This window comes from Candoia aspera, chromosome 5 (assembly GCF_035149785.1).
Source record: "Candoia aspera isolate rCanAsp1 chromosome 5, rCanAsp1.hap2, whole genome shotgun sequence".
Lineage (NCBI taxonomy): Eukaryota > Metazoa > Chordata > Lepidosauria > Squamata > Boidae > Candoia > Candoia aspera.
Window position 1 is genome coordinate 59,800,318 of NC_086157.1, and position 19,214 is coordinate 59,819,531.

Sequence of the window (19,214 nt, forward strand, 5' to 3'; positions counted from 1 at the left end):
GTATGGATGCTGATTATGGGGACATTTACTTTTCTGAAGTATGGTGGCTAGGTCAGGGTAAAATGCTGAAAAGATTTTATGGTTTGCAAAATGAAATCAAGTCGTTTATGGAATCAAAAAGAAAATTTGTGCCAGAACTTGAAGGTGAAAAATGGCTCACAGATTTAGCATTTTTGGTGGATTTTACCACTCATTTAAATGAGTTAAACATGCATCTTCAAGGTGAAAACCAACTTATCACTGCAATGTTTCAAACCTTAACAGCGTTTGAAATGAAACTTAAAGTATGGCAAGCTCAACTTACTGAAAATATTTATATACATTTTAATACATTGGCTAAACACAGTCCTGTGAACAGCAAGAAATACGCAGCCTTGCGTATTTGGTTTGATACAGGAATTTGAGAACAGGTTTCAAGATTTCTGGAAAAATCATCAATATTTTGGTATATTTTCTACTCCATTTTCAGTCAACCTAAGTACATTACCTCCGAATTTTCAATGGAATACATAGAGTTGCAATCAGACATTCAACTCAAAGAAAAATTTGAGTCTCTCAGATGAAATATGAAAGGTCCCCTGTGCAAGCATTGAGTCATGTCTGACCCTTTGTGGGGACGCCGCTTTCATGACGTTCTCTTGGCAGACTATAGCGGGGTGGCTTGCCATTGCCTTCCCTAGTCGTCACCTTCCCCAGCAAGCCGGGTACTCATTTTACTGACCTTGGAAGGATGGAAGGCTGAGTTGACCTGAGCCAGCTACTGGAGAATCCAGCTTCCACTGTGGTCAGACTTGGGTCATGGGGAGAGTTTTCGGTTGCAATACTGCTGCCTACCACTCTGTGCCACATGAGGCTTTAACATGTCTCTCTGTTGGACTTTTATAAGACCTATGCTCCCAGAGATAAATATCCCTTGCTTCACAATCACGCCTTATTCATGATACCGCTTTTTGGCAGCATGTACATTTGTGAGCAACTATTTTCAAGGATGAAGCACATGAACAGTAAAATTAGAATTAAAATTTCTGATGAGCACCTTGAGAACTCACTAAGAATCCCAACCACTCATCGAACCAGACACTGATGCATTAGTTTCACAAAAACAAGGTCAAATATCCCACCAGTTTTATGTTGCCCTCTTTTTAAAAAAATTATTAAAAAATATTAAAATATAAGTGAAGTTTTATTACTTATATACATTGACTATATTATATATTTTATGTGTGGCCCAAGACAATTCCTCTTCACTCAGTGTGGCCCAGGGAAGCCAAAAGGTTGGACTTACTAAAATTCCCTGTTTGGTGTAATAACCTCTAGAGCTGTTGAATTGCAGCTCTCATACTTCCAAATTATGCCCACATGTTAAAATAAATAGGAGGAAACCTAATGTTTGTATTTCCTTACTCCCAAGTTGAAGAAAGAAACATTAAATGCTATTTGTTGGTCAATCAAAATAATCAAAATTTCCCCATGAACAAACTGTAGGTGTCCATCTCTCTAGGCTGAGAAGAAGGAGGTGAGGAGCCAAAATATTTAGCCCATTGTTGAATAGAGGGAAGCAGTTCTGGAGAAATCCCATGCAGAGCATTCAGCTACAGTAACGATATGTTGCAGAAGTTCTTGTGCTGTTGTTCTTCCCTCATATGTAAATTTTATAAAAATCAGAGCAGTAGTAAATAATTGCAATCTCTACTCTGGCAGGAGTGCATACAGCAGGTGGCAGGGAGGGAATATGTTGTGCTAAAACAGTCACAGCAGGCAACTCTTGGAACCGGCAAATGCTGGAAAGAAGCCCACCTGCCTGCCTTCTTTTATCCTGTGATCTCATCAGAACAGATTACTATTAAATATCTGGCTTACAGGATTGTGCTGATGTCATGAATTGGCTGGATAACCTTTGATGTCTGCCAATTAATCTGTAAGCCCACTTTCAAATGCAGAAGGCATTTAGTAAATGGAACCGCTGTACGGAAGCTTTTGATTAATTTGATATGGCCCACATTTAACACCGAATGGTATTTGACTGTTTTGCAGCATTATTACTACCAGCATCAATGATATATAAGATATAATTTCTTTTCTCATATTTCTTTTCCTTTTTGTAATGGGAATACATTCAGAACCTCCGTGTGAGTATCATATCCTTGCATTCAGAGAGAGAACAGGGCATTTGAATTGATCCGGATTCTGCTTTGAATAGACACCTTGAGATTAATGGGACATCCTAGCCATGAGTGCTGGAAGCCTCACTGATTTCAGTGTTTCTATAATAATTGTGATGAGGTACCTATCGCTGGAACATAAATGTAATTTTTAATGCCTCCCTGTTTTCATCTGTTTGCATGACAGTTCAGCTGTGTGGCTTTTTAACTTTCAGGAGTTGTTTATATTTTATTTAATTGTTTAAATAAAAATAATATTTGATTGCAGGCATCTTTCCTCCAGATATGTGAATTGCCTAATCTACTGATCTGAAAGAGCAGCAAGGTAGATCTTTGCATTTAAAGTCTTCCTGGTCTAGTCCCTGTAAAGCTGTGAGAGAGTCCCATTTGAAACATGAGAGCAGCTGCTGTTTAATACTAAAAAGCTAAATGGTCTGATTCAGTATGAAGCAACTTCAGTTATTTCTATGGGTATCTCTATCATAGTTGCCAATCCCAGCTATCTTGAAACGGTTTAGTCAAGGTAGTAAAAATTCTTCAGTCCCTGTGGCAGGCCACTGTTCCCATCCCCTCAATTTATATACTGTAGTTAATATCTGAACAGATGTGTTCTGGAGGAGGCTCAGATGAGTCCCTTTTTGGAGCATTATCCAAGCCTCCTCTTACAAATAAATCATTTGCTAATTAGTTGTTTTTATGCTACAGTTCTCCCTACCCTTCAGAGTGATGTGAAGCCTGCTATTTTTGTATGCCTAACAAACTGGACTTGTTGCCTACATTTTACAGGAGCTAGGATGGGGCAGTGTGGTGGCAACAGGAATCCCCTCTGCTTCCATAATGCAAACTGCCCATGTTTCCATCTGCTGACCCCATCCAGACATGGCAGTCTATCCAGGCAGCTGCACCATTATTCCCAAGTCCCACATTCTCATTCATGCCATAGTTCGCCCTTTATTAACCCGTTAGTAGCACACCCCCTGCATCTGGACCTCCTTGCAAAATTCTGCATAGAAATGTCTTGCCTTACTGAGGGAAGAGGATGGAGGAACATCAGATTAAGACACTGACACTATAAATATCCCCTTTGCAGTAATATTTATACACACATAGAGTAGACTATTAAAGACTATTCACATCTGTTTCTGTGTGTTTGTGTCTGTGTGTCTGTGTCTGTGTTTGTGTTTGTGTGTGTGTGTGTAGGTGCAGTGGTTAAGGCATCAGGCTAGAAACCAGGAACTGTGAGTTCTAATCCCACCTTAGGCACAAAGCCAGCTAGGTGACCTTGGGCCAGTCACTTTCTCTCAGGCCTATGAAGGAGGCAATGGCAAATTTGTCAACATTGACAGACAGTTTCCTGCACTTTGTTCAGGTAGAACAGCTTTTCCATTTAAGATACAAATGGGCAACCTATAGTTTATGGACTATGTGGAGCTCCCAGCACACTTTCTTTGTGCCACAGAGTACCTCAGCTTGAGTGAAACCATGTTTAGACAGTTGGGGGTGTTAAGGGTAGAATTGATGCTCCAAACCTTGCAGGGGCTTAAAGTACCCATTTCACCACTCAAAATCATCATCATCATCATCATCATCATCATCATCATCATCATCATCATCATCATCATCATCATCATCTCTGCATGTTTAAGGTTGCTTTAAGCCTCTACAGAGCTTAGGCACTTGTTTTGCTTCCTCAAATCTGCAACCTCATAAAAATGGCTGAAATGTTTGGCTCTTTCCAGTCAGGGAAAAATACTGGTTATTGCCACATATGGATGGCACTTTGGTCCACCAAGTGAGGAAAGATGAATTTATGCCCTCATTCCTCAGAAAATAAATAAGCTGATAACACAGTTAATGTGGTAATTATCTCCAAGCTTCCAGTGAAAAGTTCGGCATTTGTGCTGTTTTAATTAAAAGCACTGGATTTGTTGAAATAATATGAGAATGCAGATCAAGAATACTGATCAAGTTGCAGTAATTTCAACCTAATATTTTATTTTAACATCAGTTAAAATGGTAGGTTATGGAAGAACTGATACCGGATATCAGTAGTACAGACTAAGCCACAGCATAAGCATAATTGTTTTGATACCTGACAATTGGGTTTTAAATAGTGGTAATTTCTGTACATGCATCTAAAAGTTTTATTTCTTCATTTCTGGATAGACCAGGAAGTGTTGATCATGAAAATTGTGAGGTAGAGACTAAGACTGGGAGCCGGCCTTTTTCTTCTGGAATTTTCTGAACTGAGATTGTATCGCCACTGCAGCCTTCTCTGTCTCTGGTGCATCCATGTCTATATCAAAATCCTCTTGAACCTTCTTTTGTGTATCTATATCAAGAAAATGAATAAACACAAACACAACAAATTAGTACACATTTAAGAAGGAAATTGCCAGTGTGGGTTCTCTGAAGGGGAGCCAGGACAAAGAAACCTTGTGACCTCTTCCTCTCCTATTGCCATGCATCTGAGGGAACTTACCTAGCCACTAAATTGACAGTGTTCTGAGAAGTGGTGCATGCCTGAGTCTAGACACTATTTTAAGTATCCCACATCTCCAACCAATGCTGACTGTAACAGATTAAAACCATTGGGTAGCATCAGCCTCCTGGCTTTGCTTTAAGTTTGAGACCAGGGTAAAGGAAGGCTTAGAGCAGACAGCCGCTGTCCAGGAATGACCAACATAGCTGTCGGCCTGGAACAAGCTACCTACAAGTTTTATTTTGATGAATAACTTATTTTGAGCAAGTTATCTGTTAAATGTTTCTAGGACTGAGGCACATTTGGAAGGTAGAAATGTTTGATAGTTTTGAGAACAAAATGACTCCTGCAAAAGACTTGCTGACTAACATGGCTGCCATGATGAGCATGGTCAGTCACTGAACACCATTTACCAAAAGTCAAACTAGCTTTCTTGTGATGTTCTCAGTGGGACCTTTGCGAAGGCCAAAGGATTTTTGGAAATAAATGCAATGCGAGAGGCTGGCACTTTGCTCTGCAGCATGTCAATATCCTACTTTTTAATTAAAATATATTTTTTAAGAAGCTGGGAGGGAAGCTGGGCTTGGTGAGCACCAAGGGAATTGTCTGGAAACACACTGGTGCCTAAATGCAGTATGTTATGGATTCCTGGCTTGCATTATCTCTTCCAATGATAATTTAATTGACAAGATTTTTCAAGTAGAATTTGCTCCTAATGTGTTCTCAACTTCTTTAATTCTCAATTATTTTTAAACAAACATTTATTGACGATATCAATAGTGGTATTGAATATGTCATATCTATATTAGCAATAGAGAAACTAATTTAGAGCAAACGGATTGGAAACCCAATCCATTCATTCTACTATACAACTTTTCATTCTACACATACAGAAATACGGGCAAAACTTTTTCACAAATGCCACTGAGCTCTACTGCTTTACCCAGAAGTGCCTATGTTAGAAAATTATAATTGCCTTTTATTTGGGAACTTTTTGTGTGAGAAGTTTTCAAAAAGATATTTGCTATGGTTAAATAGGTATTTAAAACAGATGATATAGATATATAGCTTTGATGTGAAATAACTCCTGCAAAAAAAAAAAAACTTCAGCAAAGGATCGTTACCTTGTCGTGGTGCTGGAGCTTGAGCACCTCAATGACGCCATGAGCTAAACCGTGAAGGGCCACCCAAGTAGAGCTCAGTGGCATTTGTGAAAAAGTTTTGCCCATATTTCTGTATGTGTAGAATGAAAAGTTGTATAATAGAGTGAATGGATTGGGTGAAGGGCCACCCAAGACGGGAAGGTCATGACAGAAAGGTCAGACTAAATGCGATCCCTGGGGAAGGTAATGGCAACCCAACCCAGCATTCTTGCCATGAAAACTAAATGGATCAGTACAACCAGAGATGTTGGTATACCATCAGAAGATGAGACTCCCAGGTCGGAAGATGGTCAAAATGCTACTGGAGAGGAACAGAGGATGACTGCAACTAGCCCCAGATGTGATGACACAGCTAGCTCAAAGCCGAAAGGACGGCTAGCAGCCGACGGTGCCAGTGAACGACGAATTTGATGTTCTAAGGATCAACACACCATTGGAACCTGGCATGTAAGATCTATGAGCCAGGGCAAATTGGATGTGGTTATTGGTGAGATGTCAAGATTAAAGATAGACATTTTGGGCATCAGTGAACTGAAATGGACTGGAATGGGCCACTTCACATCAGATGACCACTAGATCTACTACTGTGGACAAGAGGACCACAGAAGAAATGGAGGAGCCTTCATAATTAATAGTAAAGTGGCTAAAGCAGTGCTTGGATACAATCCAAAAAACAATAGAATGATCTCAATTCGAATTCAGGGCAAGCCATCTAACATCACAGTGATCCAAATATATGTCCCAACCACAGATGTTGAAGAAGCTGAGCAGTTCTATGAGGATCTGCAGCACCTACTGGACAATACACCTAAAAGAGATGTTGTTTTCATCACAGGAGACTGGAATGCTAAGGTGGGCAGTCAGATGACACCTGGAATTACAGGTAAGCATGGCCTGGGAGAACAAAATGAAGCAGGACATAGGTTGATAGAATTTTGCCAAGACAACTCATTCTGCATAACAAACACTCTCTTCCAACAACCTAAGAGATGGCTTTATACATAGACTTCACCAGATGGACAACACCGAAATCAGATTGACTACATCCTTTGCAGCCAAAGGTGGCGGACATCTATATAGTCGGTAAAAACAAGACCTGAAGCTGACTGTAGTTCAGATCTCAAACTTCTTATTTTACAATTTAGGATCAGACTAAAGAGATTAGGGAAGACGAACAGATCAGCTAGATATGAGCTCACGAATAGTCCTAAGGAATATGCAGTGGAGGTGAAGAATAGATTTAAGGGACTGGACTTAATAGATAGGGTCCTGGAAGAACTATAGACAGAAGTTTGCAACATTGTTCAAGAGGCAGCAACAAAATACATCCCAAAGAAAGAGAAAACCAAGAAGGCAAAATGACTGTCTGTTGAGACACTAGAAGTAGCCCAAGAAAGAAGGAAAGCAAAAGGCAACAGTGATAGCGGGAGATATGCCCAATTAAATGCAAAATTCCAGAGGTTAGCCAGAAGAGATAAGGAATTATTTTTAAACAAGCAATGTGCGGAAGTGGAAGAAGACAATAGAATAGGAAGGACAAGAGACCTCTTCCAGAAAATTAGAAACATCGGAGGTAAATTCCAGGCCAAAATGGGTATGATCAAAAACAAAGATGGCAAGGACCTAACAGAAGAAGAAGAGATCAAGAAAAGGTGGCCAGAATATACAGAAGACCTGTATAGGAAGGATAACAATATCGGGGATAGCTTTGATGGTGTGGTCAGCGAGCTAGAGCCAGACATCCTGAAGAGTGAGGTTGAATGGGCCTTAAGAAGCATTGCTAACAACAAGGCAGCAGGAGACAACCGTATCCCAGCTGAACTGTTCAAAATCTTGCAAGATGATGCTGTCAAGGTAATGCATGCTATATGCCAGCAAATTTGGAAAACACAAGAATGGCCATCAGATTGGAAAAAATCAACTTATATCACCTTACCAAAAAAGGGGAACACTAAAGAATGTTCAAACTATCAAACAGTGGCACTCATTTGACATGCCAGTAAGGTAATGCTCAAGATCCTGCAAGGGAGACTTCAGCAATTCATGGAGCGAGAATTGCCAGATGTACAAGCTGGGTTTAGAAAAGGCAGAGGATCTAGGGATCAAATTGCCAATATCCGCTGGATAATGGAAAAAGCCAGGGAGTTTCAGAAAAACATCTATTTCTGTTTTATTGACTATTCTAAAGTCTTTGACTGTGTGGACCATAACAAATTGTGGCAAGTTCTTAGCGGTATGGGGATACCAAGTCATCTTGTATGCCTCCTGAAGAATCTGTATAATGACCAAGTAGCAACAGTAAGAACAGACCACGGAACAACGGACTGGTGTAAGATTGGGAAAGGAGTACGGCAGGGCTGTATACTCTCACCCTACCTATTCAACTTGTATGCAGAACACATCATGCGACGTGCTGGGCTTGAGGAATCCAAGGCTGGAGTTAAAATCGCTGGAAGAAACATTAACAATCTCAGATATGCAGATACCACCACTTTGATGGCTGAAAGCGAAGAGGAACTGAGGAGCCTTATGATGAAGGTGAAAGTAGAAAGTGCAAAAGCTGGTTTGCAGCTAAACCTCAAAAAAACCAAGATTATGGCAACCAGCTTTATTGATAACTGGCAAATAGAGGGAGAAAACGTAGAAGCAGTGAAAGACTTTGTATTTCTAGGTGCAAAGATTACTGCAGATGCTGACTGCAGTCAGGAAATCAGAAGACATTTAATCCTTGGGAGAAGAGCAATGACAAATCTCAGTAAAATAGTCAAGAGCAGAGGCATCACACTGACAAAAAGGTCCGCATAGTTAAAGCAATGGTGTTCCCCGTAGTAACATATGGCTGCGAGAGCTGGACCATAAGGAAGGCTGAGAGAAGGAAGATCAATGCTTTTGAACTGTGGTGTTGGAGGAAAATTCTGAGAGTGCCTTGGACTGCAAGAAGGTCAAACCAGTCCATCCTCCAGGAAATAAAGCCAGACTGCTCACTTGAGGGAACGATATTAAAGGCAAAACTGAAATACTTTGGCCACATAATGAGAAGACAGGACACCCTGGAGAAGATGATGATGCTAGGGAAAGTGGAAGGCAAAAGGAAGAGGGGCTGACGAAGGGCAAGATGGATAGATGACATTCTAGAGGTGATGGACTTGTCCCTGGGGGAGCTGGGCGTGGCGACGACCGACAGAAAGCTCTGGCGTGGGCTGGTCCATGAAGTCACGAAGAGTCGGAAGCGACTGAACGAATAAACAACAACAAAAAAAACTCCTGTGAAGGAATGAATGTGTCCATCATTTCACATATTCCACCCTACCTTTGTTCAGAGACAAACATTTCTCTGGATCATGGGCCCTATACTGGAAGGCTGGTATTGCTAAGAATGGTTCAGGTCTTCACTCACTCTTCCCCCCACCATACCCTTTGTAGTATACCTCACTTCTTTGGAGCTTTCCGAAGTCTGTAATGACTAACTTCAGAGTTACATTGAATGTGGTGTAGTGATTGATTTGTCCACTGATTTTGGCTTTTTGTTTTTAATGTGGTTTTTATTGATGGTTTTGCATGTTTGCATGTCTGTTTTGATTTTTTTTCTGTTTTTTGATGCTGTTTTTATTTGCTGTGAGTCACATAGGGGAGATGGGTGGATATACAAATCAAATCAATCAATCAATAATAAAATAAATAAATTACTCTGGGTGGTTTATGCTTTAAAAGCAAGAACAATAAAAGAAAGAAAGAAGCCATAGACGTCCAAAAGAAAAGAGCCCACACAAAACAACCAAAACCCAACTAACCTGAGCCCTCCTCCTCCATTACTGCTCCCTTCTGGACACCAACTTAGTAGTATGCCTCTTTTCTGGAATATATTAACTCCTTTGATATTTTGTTGTTCCAGGAAAAATGGGCCATGGATGATATCTCTCTGTCTCTCAATACACTTTGTACACACTCAAGACACTACCCAGTGTTAAAAATGGAAGATCCTTAGGAGGTTTGAGCATAATTGTCCCTACAAAATTTAACATCTCTGTCACTGTGTTGGAGCCATGTGCCAATATAGCCCTAGCCTTTTGTTTCATCTTAAGCCACACAATATGTTGTTCATCAATATATCTCTTCCCCTATTACACAGACATAATGAAGGTAATAGTATTTGGGATCTTCTTGGCAACTATATCTCTACTCTGCTTTGCCAGTACCCAGATGCATTACTAATTATTGCTGGTGATTTCAATGCTCATATTGGAGCGTCAGATGCTTTTTTACAAGCTCATTTTAATTGGTCTCCCCCTTCAAATGAAGTAGTCTGCCCTTTACAGGCTGAACAATCTAAGGATAAATACTGTAATATGGCAGACTTCTGACTGGCCCAGTCTATAGATAGTCTGGACTTGGTCATACTGAATGGCTCCACTAGAAGAGACTTAAATGGGGAACTAACCTTCTGGGGCTCCAAAGGAGCAAGTGTGGTTGATTATTTTATGGTTCCACGTACTTACACTCCATCTAATAACTTATTTCTATGTAGGGAATCACCCAGATAGTGATCATTTCCCATTAATCTGATGTCTCAATCCCAAAGTAACTATTTAGTTCCTAGCTGTAGCTCTCTGTCCACCTGGGGCCACAATAAAAAGACTCATTCAAAATAAATGGTCTTCCAGAGTTGCAAAAAAATTGTTCGCTCCATTAAATTCAGAACCCCTCCTTCAACTCCGCTCCCAAATTTGTTTATCAGACTCCTCTGAACAGATATTATCACATACCAGTCTATTATCTGCACTGTCCTGGCCCCATCAATTAGTTCTAGCCACCTTCATGTGAGATCCAAACCTTTGACACAGATTGTTGTAAAGCAAAAAGGGTCCTTCTTACTGCAATATATACTTTTTGATCTTTTCAACTCATTAGGTTCCTTTCACTAAGAGAGCAAGTGACCCAGTGTGATCTACTGCTAGGCAACAGGCTAGAATCCAGGAGATGGTGAGTTCTAGTCCCGCCTTAGGCATGAAAGCCGGCTGGGCGACCTTGGGCCAGTCTCCCTCTCTCAGCCCAACTCAGTGCAATGTAGACTAGCCTCCTTGTGGTGCACCTGGGCAATGTGACTTGTCATGGCTAAATAGTCTGCACATCTGGCTGCTGGACCTCACAAGGATTTCCCAGCAAGAAAAAGCAGCATGAAGACCAAACTGCTATGCCATATGATAAAAAAACAAACAAACCCTAAGAGAGCATAAGAAGTTTTAGAAAACACTTGTAAAATCTAAGAAGGAACAAGCACTGAGAGACGATTGGGGGAGATTAATTGCAGCAGCTAAGCATAAGAACCCTGCTTCATTCTGGTGCTCTCCTATGGGTAGTTGCTTAGATCTCATCTGCCTAATACCTGCAGATATTTGGGAGAGTTACTTTCAGAACATTTTTAATCCATAACTGTTAAACAATACAGTGGTGGTTCCCCACCCAATGGTGACTTCTGAATGGCCTCCTGTGTCTATAGCCGAGGCTAAGGATCTCATCGTACAACTGAAATCTGGGAAAGCTCCTGGAGGTGATTTCATGCTTCCAGAGTTGCTAAAAGAAAATAAGGATTGGTGGGCCCCAGTGCTGATGGCTTTTTTTACTTATATTAATAGTACAGCACATTTTCCATCTGAGTGGAATAAGGCCATAGTTATCCCTCTCCATAAAAATACAGGAAATAGACTTAACCCTGCCAACTACAGACCAGTTAGCTTGCTTAATACAATAAGCAAACTATATGCAAAGTATCTTTATTTAAAACTGTTGGATTGGGTCCAAAGTGAAAATATTCTTGTTGAGGAACAAGCAGGATTTAGAGGGGACCGTTCAACCTTAGACCATGGTCTGGTCTTGCACCATTAAGCTGAAAAATACACTTCAACACCCAAAGGCACCCTTTTTGCAGCCTTTGTGGATTTCAAATCAGCTTTTGATCTGAGTCCAAGGGAAAAACTATGGCAAAAACTTCAGGAACCCTCAGTGGATTCCTCTTTATTCTAATACCTCACTGAGAGTCAGATGTTCCCCTTGGGAGCACCTTTCTGGAGCTGTTTCCACCAAAAGAGGGGTAAGGCAAGAGTGTATTCTAGCCCCCTTACTTTTTAATTTGTACATCACTTCAATGATTCAGGCTCTCTCATCTTCTAATCATCACTCTCTAATGTTAGCAGATCGTGCAATTCCAGCCTTGCTATATGCGGACAATGTAGTAGTAATTTTGTCAGTCTCCCAGGTGGGAATGAGAAGGTCATTGAGGGCATTGGCTTCCTTTTGCCTAAAAGAACTTGTAGTAAATTATCAAAACACTAAAGTGCTAGTGTTTGCATGACACAACAGTAGGTTTCATAATTGGCAAATTAATGGGACCCCAATAGAGCAGGTACATACTTATAATAAATATCTTGGGGTGCAGTTCCAGGCTTCCTTATCTTGGAGCACACATTTCTCTTATCAGGCAAGTATGGCCCAATGTAGTTCCACAGCTGGCTTAAGATTCTTCTATTCAAAGGGGGCACATTTTATTCCTGCATCAGCTTGCAAGGTTTTTTTGCTAAGCTCAGCTTCTTTATAGTGTTCCAATTTGCATTTTTACAAAGTTTAATATCCTGGAAGCTGTCCAGTCCAAATTTAATACTCACAGTTCCAAGATGCATTAAGAATGCTGTTTTACAGTTAGACAAGTTTGGTTTTGTGGGTGCCAGAGCCAAGTTCTATCTCCTTAATTTCTGGTTGAAATTGATTTTTTTTCCAGTGGGTCTGGCTCTACTGGTTTTCAGAGACCTTTTTAAATCAACCTGCACAACAAAAGCTAACAGCAAACATGAGTTGTTAGGACTTTCTTTGGAAAATCTCTGTGCATTAGGGCTTGAAAATGCCAGGAGTCATCTTAAATAATGTGTCTGGGATAATGTTTTTCAAGCCGTTTAAGCCTAGTATCCAACCAGCTTATGGATTCTTCTCAAATGGGCATGTGCCATCATGTTCTCTCTCTTCAATTCTAATTCTGAAATTTCTAAGGGTTTTCACCTTGGCCAGGTTAGATGAACTACCTTCTGCAGTTCTGTGGCGGCAATATAAAAACATCCCTTTTCAGCAGTGCTGCGGGTTAAACCGCTGAGCTATCGATCGGAAGGTTGGCGGTTCGAAACCGCGCGGCGGGGTGAGCTCCCGCTGTTAATCCCAGCTCCTGCTCACCTAGCAGTTCGAAAACATGCAAATGTGAGTAGATCAATAGGTACCGCTTCGGCGGGAAGGTAACGGCGTTCCGAGTCGTCATGCTGGCCACATGACCCGGAAGTGTCCCTAGGGACAACGCCGGCTCTAAGGCTTTGAAACGGAGATGAGCACCGCCCCCTAGAGTCGGACATGACTGGACTTTACGTCAAGGGAAACCTTTACCTTTACCTTTATCATGTGGAGATGGCTCTGTGGAATCCCTAAGCCATATTAGGGATTTTGTTGCTCTCTTTATAGGGAGCTCTATAGGGAGCTCCTTTGTTGCTCTCTTTATAGGGAATCAAGGAAGATATATATTTATCCCATTTTAAAGAGGTACCTTTGTAGAAAGCACAATGTCTATCTGTCACTGCTTCTATCTGACCAGGACCCTGACGTATCTTTCCAGGTTGCCCAATTTTGTGCTATCATTTGTTGTATCCGTCCTACCTATGGCTGACATTTAGCACAAATTTTGGTGATTGTCACTGCTATTTGTACTACAGTTACTATAATAATGTATTTTATATAATTTTATTTCATTTGCCCTGGAAAGATACGTCAGGGTCCTGGTCAGATAGAAGCAGTGACAGATAGACATTGTGCTCTCTACAAAGGTAGCTCTCTAAAATGGGATAAATATATATCTTCCTTGATTCCCTATAAAGAGAGCAACAAAGGAGCTCCCTATAGAGCTCCCTATAAAGAGAGCAACAAAATCCCTAATATGGCTTAGGGATTCCACAGAGCCATCTCCACATGATAAGCACTGCTGAAAAGGGATGTTTTTATATTGCCGCCACAGAACTGCAGAAGGTAGTTCATCTAACCTGGCCAAGGTGAAAACCCTTAGAAATTTCAGAATTAGAATTGAAGAGAGAGAACATGATGGCACATGCCCATTTGAGAAGAATCCATAAGCTGGTTGGATACTAGGCTTAAATGGCTTGAAAAACATTATCCCAGACACATTATTTAAGATGACTCCTGGCATTTTACTGTGGTGTTTTCTGGCTCAAAGGCCATAATAAAGGTTTGATTTGATAAGCTATACTGAGCCCAACAGGACTTACTTCTGAATACCCATGTATAGGCTTCTCCTATTAGTATCCTCGCTGCTTTTTAAAGCACCACTCTAGCCTGTTTTGCACTTGTCCAAACTATAATGTAATTGCTTTTCCTAAGACCAATTCCACCATGCAGCAAAGGTACAGATGCTGGAGGACAAGAGCACGGTGCTGAGGGGAGAATCATCCATCCCTTAATCAGACTTCAACCCCCAGTGTTGAAAAAACAGGCAACTCCAGCCCACTCTGCTTTTGCACACAGAATAGGAGAGAATCCCATCTCCTTCTTTGCCTCGGTAAAATATCCTGAGCTGGGCCTTATCAACTTGCCGTTTGCAAATCCAGAATCCACAACACATTTTACTGTCACAATTGTTTTCCCAACATCTAGAATGTTTTATTATCACCCTTTTAGAATTCAGAAAAGTGGTGAAGACAGTGTTAAGCTTCGGGGGCATAATGTGTCTGTTATCTATAGGTTTGCAGGTTTGCAGGTATTCCTAAATGTTTTCATGTTCAAAAAGTAAATCTAGAATTTATGCAATAATCACAACTTACATAGAGATCATGACAAAAGCTGAAAGTAATTCATAGCTAAATTAGTTGGTTTTCTTAACTGCCCATCCCCACCTCCTATTTCAGCACTCAGCAACTTATACAAATGATATACAAATGATATAACTGTGGAATTAAATGAGTTATTCATTCCAATTGTGCAGCAAATACATTAGCTTTATAATGTGTTTTTGCACAGCACAATCAATAAAAAAGGAATGAATTGATGGCAAGCAAACTCCTGAGAGTGCAAGTCTAATTACTCATGACCAAGCCTTCAGCTAATTTCTTGATTTACTTTTAAAGTCAGAACTAAACGATGGCAATACTCGTAAATGAAAAGCGTTCACCATTCCTCAAGAGTTATGAATACCAAATCACCTTGTGCTTGCATATGTATGTGAAACAATTTTACAAGGCTTTGTTTTTTGAGAAACAAAACTTTGAGGGGCAAAATTATGCTACCAGACCATATCCCATTCTTAGATTTTATCCTACTATAACTTAGTGATGAAATTATCTTATCCACATTGATCTCAAAAATGAAAAATGAAAAAAAGATAATTTGCCATTTAATATCCCAAATATTGCTCTATCCATTCAGATAACAAGCACTGAGCAATCAAAGAAGATTGAGTGCCTTTGATGGTTTGACACTGGGATTAATGTGAAATGCATCATATTAGTTATGTTACATATTACAACTGCATCTGTGGCCTATGTTTCAACTAGGCAATCTCTGTCTCAAAATGCTTCACCAGATAACTCTTCTATGGTCAATTGTTTAGTTGCTGCAGATTTTTATGGTAAGCACATGGAATTTTGCTCTTCTTATCCTCATCCTCTCATTATATATTAATGTTCAGATGAATCTGTAAAGAAATTTGCAATATGATCTAAGAAAATAATACAAATATAAAGAAGGGAGGGAGAAGAGATGACAAAAAGTCAAAATCCAAACACAGATAATTTACCATGAGCATAACTCTCCCATTTAAATTAGCTGGACATCAATTAGCTGTCCCCCAATCTGAACTGCTTCTCTTTTCAAAAATATTTTTTTCCATTAGCTAGTTAATCTCATATCTTATTACAGGAATTATATACAGTAATTACATGAGCACTCTGGAAACATCATTTGAAAAGAAATTACTGTCTACATCCCTAAAGTGATTACTGATATTAATCACGTAGACATTTAGGCACTGTTTGATAATCTATGAGGAAACACTGTTGGGAAGAGAATTCCACTAAGCGTTGTGTCCCTGGGGTTAAAAAATATCAGTCCTTATGGTGCACTATTTACACGTTTATTTACAGAAAAATGTGCAAAGAACAATAACACTTATGCATAGCACTCTAGAAGTTGTTGGTGTATAAAGGATACAAATTCCATAGAGAAACCAACATCTATAATCCAATAAACATAGTCCAGTGTACAGTAAATCCAATATCCAAATACAGCAGTTAAATTGTCAAACAAACCGGCAGAGTAACAGGAAGACTTTTCACAAATGAGAGAGAGAATGCCTATGCTTTGCTTCCATATTTATGTGGCTGCTAGCCAATCAAATGTCACCTTGCATCAGCCTGCTCTGTTGTTGTCTTGTGACTGTCTTGTGCTGGACATTGCATCAGACATTGCTGGACATTGCACCAGACCATTAGGTAAAGGTAAAGGTTTCCCTTGACGTAAAGTCCAGTCAAATCCGACTCTAGGGGGCGGTGCTCATCTCCGTTTCTAAGCCTTGGAGCCGGCGTTGTCATAGACACTTCCGGGTCATGTGGCCAGCATGACGACTCGGAACGCCGTTACCTTCCCGCCGAAGCGGTACCTATTGATCTACTCACATTTGCATGTTTTCGAACTGCTAGGTGAGCAGGAGCTGGGATTAACAACGGGAGCTCACCCTGCTGCGCATTTCCCAGACTGCTTTGCCATGGAAATAACATCCCTGACACCCCTCCTATTTACTGGCAAACAATCTGTAATCCCAGTTGCTGGGTGATGTCTATGTGTTTCTGTACGCTCACTGGCTTGGTAAATATATCTGCCAGATTCTCCTCTGTTGGGCAATACTGTATATCAATTACTTTATTTTTGACTGCCTCTCTGCAATTGCAGTATTTTATGTCAATGTGTTTACTTCTGGTTTTTACCCGTTCTCCTGTAGCCATCTGTATGCAGGTCATGTAGTCCTCCATGACCAGTATGGTTTGTGTGACTGCAATATTGACATCTTGTAATAAGTGTATATACCATGTCAATTCCATACATAAGTGTGACAGTGCTACAAATTCCGCTTCCGCTGTGGATAGTGCAACAATAGTTTGCTTTCTAGTCTTCCATCCTATGCTGGTGTCCGCAAACATAATGAGGAAGCCAGACGTTGACTTTCTGTCCACCTTGTTACTCGCCCAATCACTGTCTACATAGCATTTCAGGGCTAATGCTTTTGATGGCTGTATATGGAGTCCAAGATCAATCGTTCCTTTTAAATATCTTAACACACATTTAATACCAGTCCAATCAGTCTGTGTGGGTTGTGCAGGGTGTTGACTTAAAACATTCACTGCGCTGGTTATGTCTGGTCTCGACCATTGCGAAATGTATAACAAACTTCCCACAGCTGATTGAAACAATTCAGGACCGCACGGCCCCTCCTGTTCTAAATTCTGGTACTCCATGGACATCGGGGTCTGAACTGGTTTACAGTTCTCCATGTGATAATTCTGTAACAGCCTTTCCATTCATGTACGAGCTGAAATGGTTCAGTGGATATTCTGTCACTTTTCTTACGAACAGGGAATACATGTGACTTAGCTTCTTTACAAATAGCACAATCAAGAAATGCACTGCATGCTTTCAATTTTATCCCCTTCGCCAGCTCTGACATCCTCTGGAGTGCTTTGAAATGTACATGCCCTAGACGTCGATGGAGCATATGTATGCGCTCATCATGTTCTGGTCTATTGGTAAACAAATTGTGGGCTGTGTCCTCCTGCCTTTCCATTTCTAATATGTAGAGATTGTTGTGCTTTCGACCTTTTGTATACACCTTATTCTCTTTTACAATATTACAGATACCACAGTTAAAATTGATATTATAGCCCTCTTCATCAAGACAGGCCACACTAATTAGGTTCTGCTCCAATTCTGGCATGCATAATACATTATGGAAAGAGAACTTAGTGCCAGGTACTACAACAGAGCCTCACCCTGTTACTAATGCCTGTTGGCCATTTGCCAAACTTACAAATTTTCTGTTGGCCGGGGTCATTGAAGTAAACAGCTTTACGTCATTGACAATGTGTTCACTCGCCCCGCTGTCTACGAGCCAAACAGCATCATCGTCTGTGTGGCTAGCCTTTACTACCAATATCTTGCCGCCGTCCGTCCACCACCTTGGACCTGCCCTACGCTGTCCAGCTCCGTCCTGGCGCTTCCTCGGACATTCCCGCTGCAAATGCTGTGCTGATCTGCAAATATAGCAGCGCTTTACGGTATTCATGCTGTCTGTTGCCAGCCACTGATGCTGCTGTGCCGCCTCTCTCTGGCCCGTCTGCACAGGGATATGCTGCTGCTCACAGGCTCTGTCTGCCCATTTCTGCTCTGCCTCGAATAAGCGGCCAGCCAAATATGAAACGGTAAGGTCTCATTCGTTTAAAGCCTCGAGACTCGCCACAAATATGTCCCAGGATTCATCCAACGCGGACAATATTATGAAGACCTTATGTGCTTTGGGAAACTGCATGCCTCCTTCCTCCAAGGTGACAAATAACTTGCCCATCGCCTGGAGGTGCTCCTCCAAGGACTCGCCTGCCTGGAGCCACGCACAATATAGTTGCTGCATCAGCATAACTTTGCTGCCCGCTGTTTCCCGAACATACACTTGGCGTAAAGCGTCCCAGCATTCCGACGATGTCTGTAACCCCCGGACGTGCATTAACTGATCGTCTTCCAGTGCAAGTATGATGTTGGCAAGTGCCTTTTCGTCTGCCAGCATTTGTTCATCGTTCACATCCTCTGGGGGAGCGTGCACTATTTGCCATAGATTTTCTTTGCGGAGAAACATCTCCATTTTAACACACCAGACAAGATAATTGGTGCGATTCAAATGGGTGAGCGGGAAAGAACTGGATGTGGTAGAAAAAAACTGCATGTTGACAGTGTCCACACAACTCCGTGCAACCTGCTCAAAAAAGAAAAACAAATTGTGCACCACAAAAAAATATTCGCCACACAATAAGTTATATTAACCCAGACAAAATACATGTCCTGGGCCCATAACCTGTTGGGAAGAGAATTCCACTAAGCGTTGTGTCCCTGGGGTTAAAAAATATCAGTCCTTATGGTGCACTATTTACACGTTTATTTACAGAAAAATGTGCAAAGAACAATAACACTTATGCATACCACTCTAGAAGTTGTTGGTGTATAAAGGATACAAATTCCATAAAAAAACCAACGTCCATAATCCAATAAACATAGTCCAGTGTACAGTAAATCCAATATCCAAATACAGCAGTTAAATTGTCAAACAAACCG

At 40.9% G+C, this 19,214-nt stretch overlaps 1 protein-coding gene across 2 annotated transcripts in view; it reads right to left on the minus strand.

The window, feature by feature from the left end:
* Positions 1-4,137: 4,137 nt before the first annotated feature.
* Positions 4,138-19,214, minus strand: part of PCP4 (Purkinje cell protein 4) — a 64,050-nt gene continuing 48,973 nt past the window's right edge. The window contains exon 3 of one of the 2 annotated variants that reach the window (XM_063304405.1): positions 4,138-4,494. In XM_063304405.1, coding sequence (XP_063160475.1) covers positions 4,367-4,494 — 128 coding nt within the window. In that variant the 3' untranslated portion in view covers positions 4,138-4,366. The remainder of the gene's footprint in view (positions 4,495-19,214) is intronic. The other variant, XR_010068022.1, reaches the window with a different exon arrangement.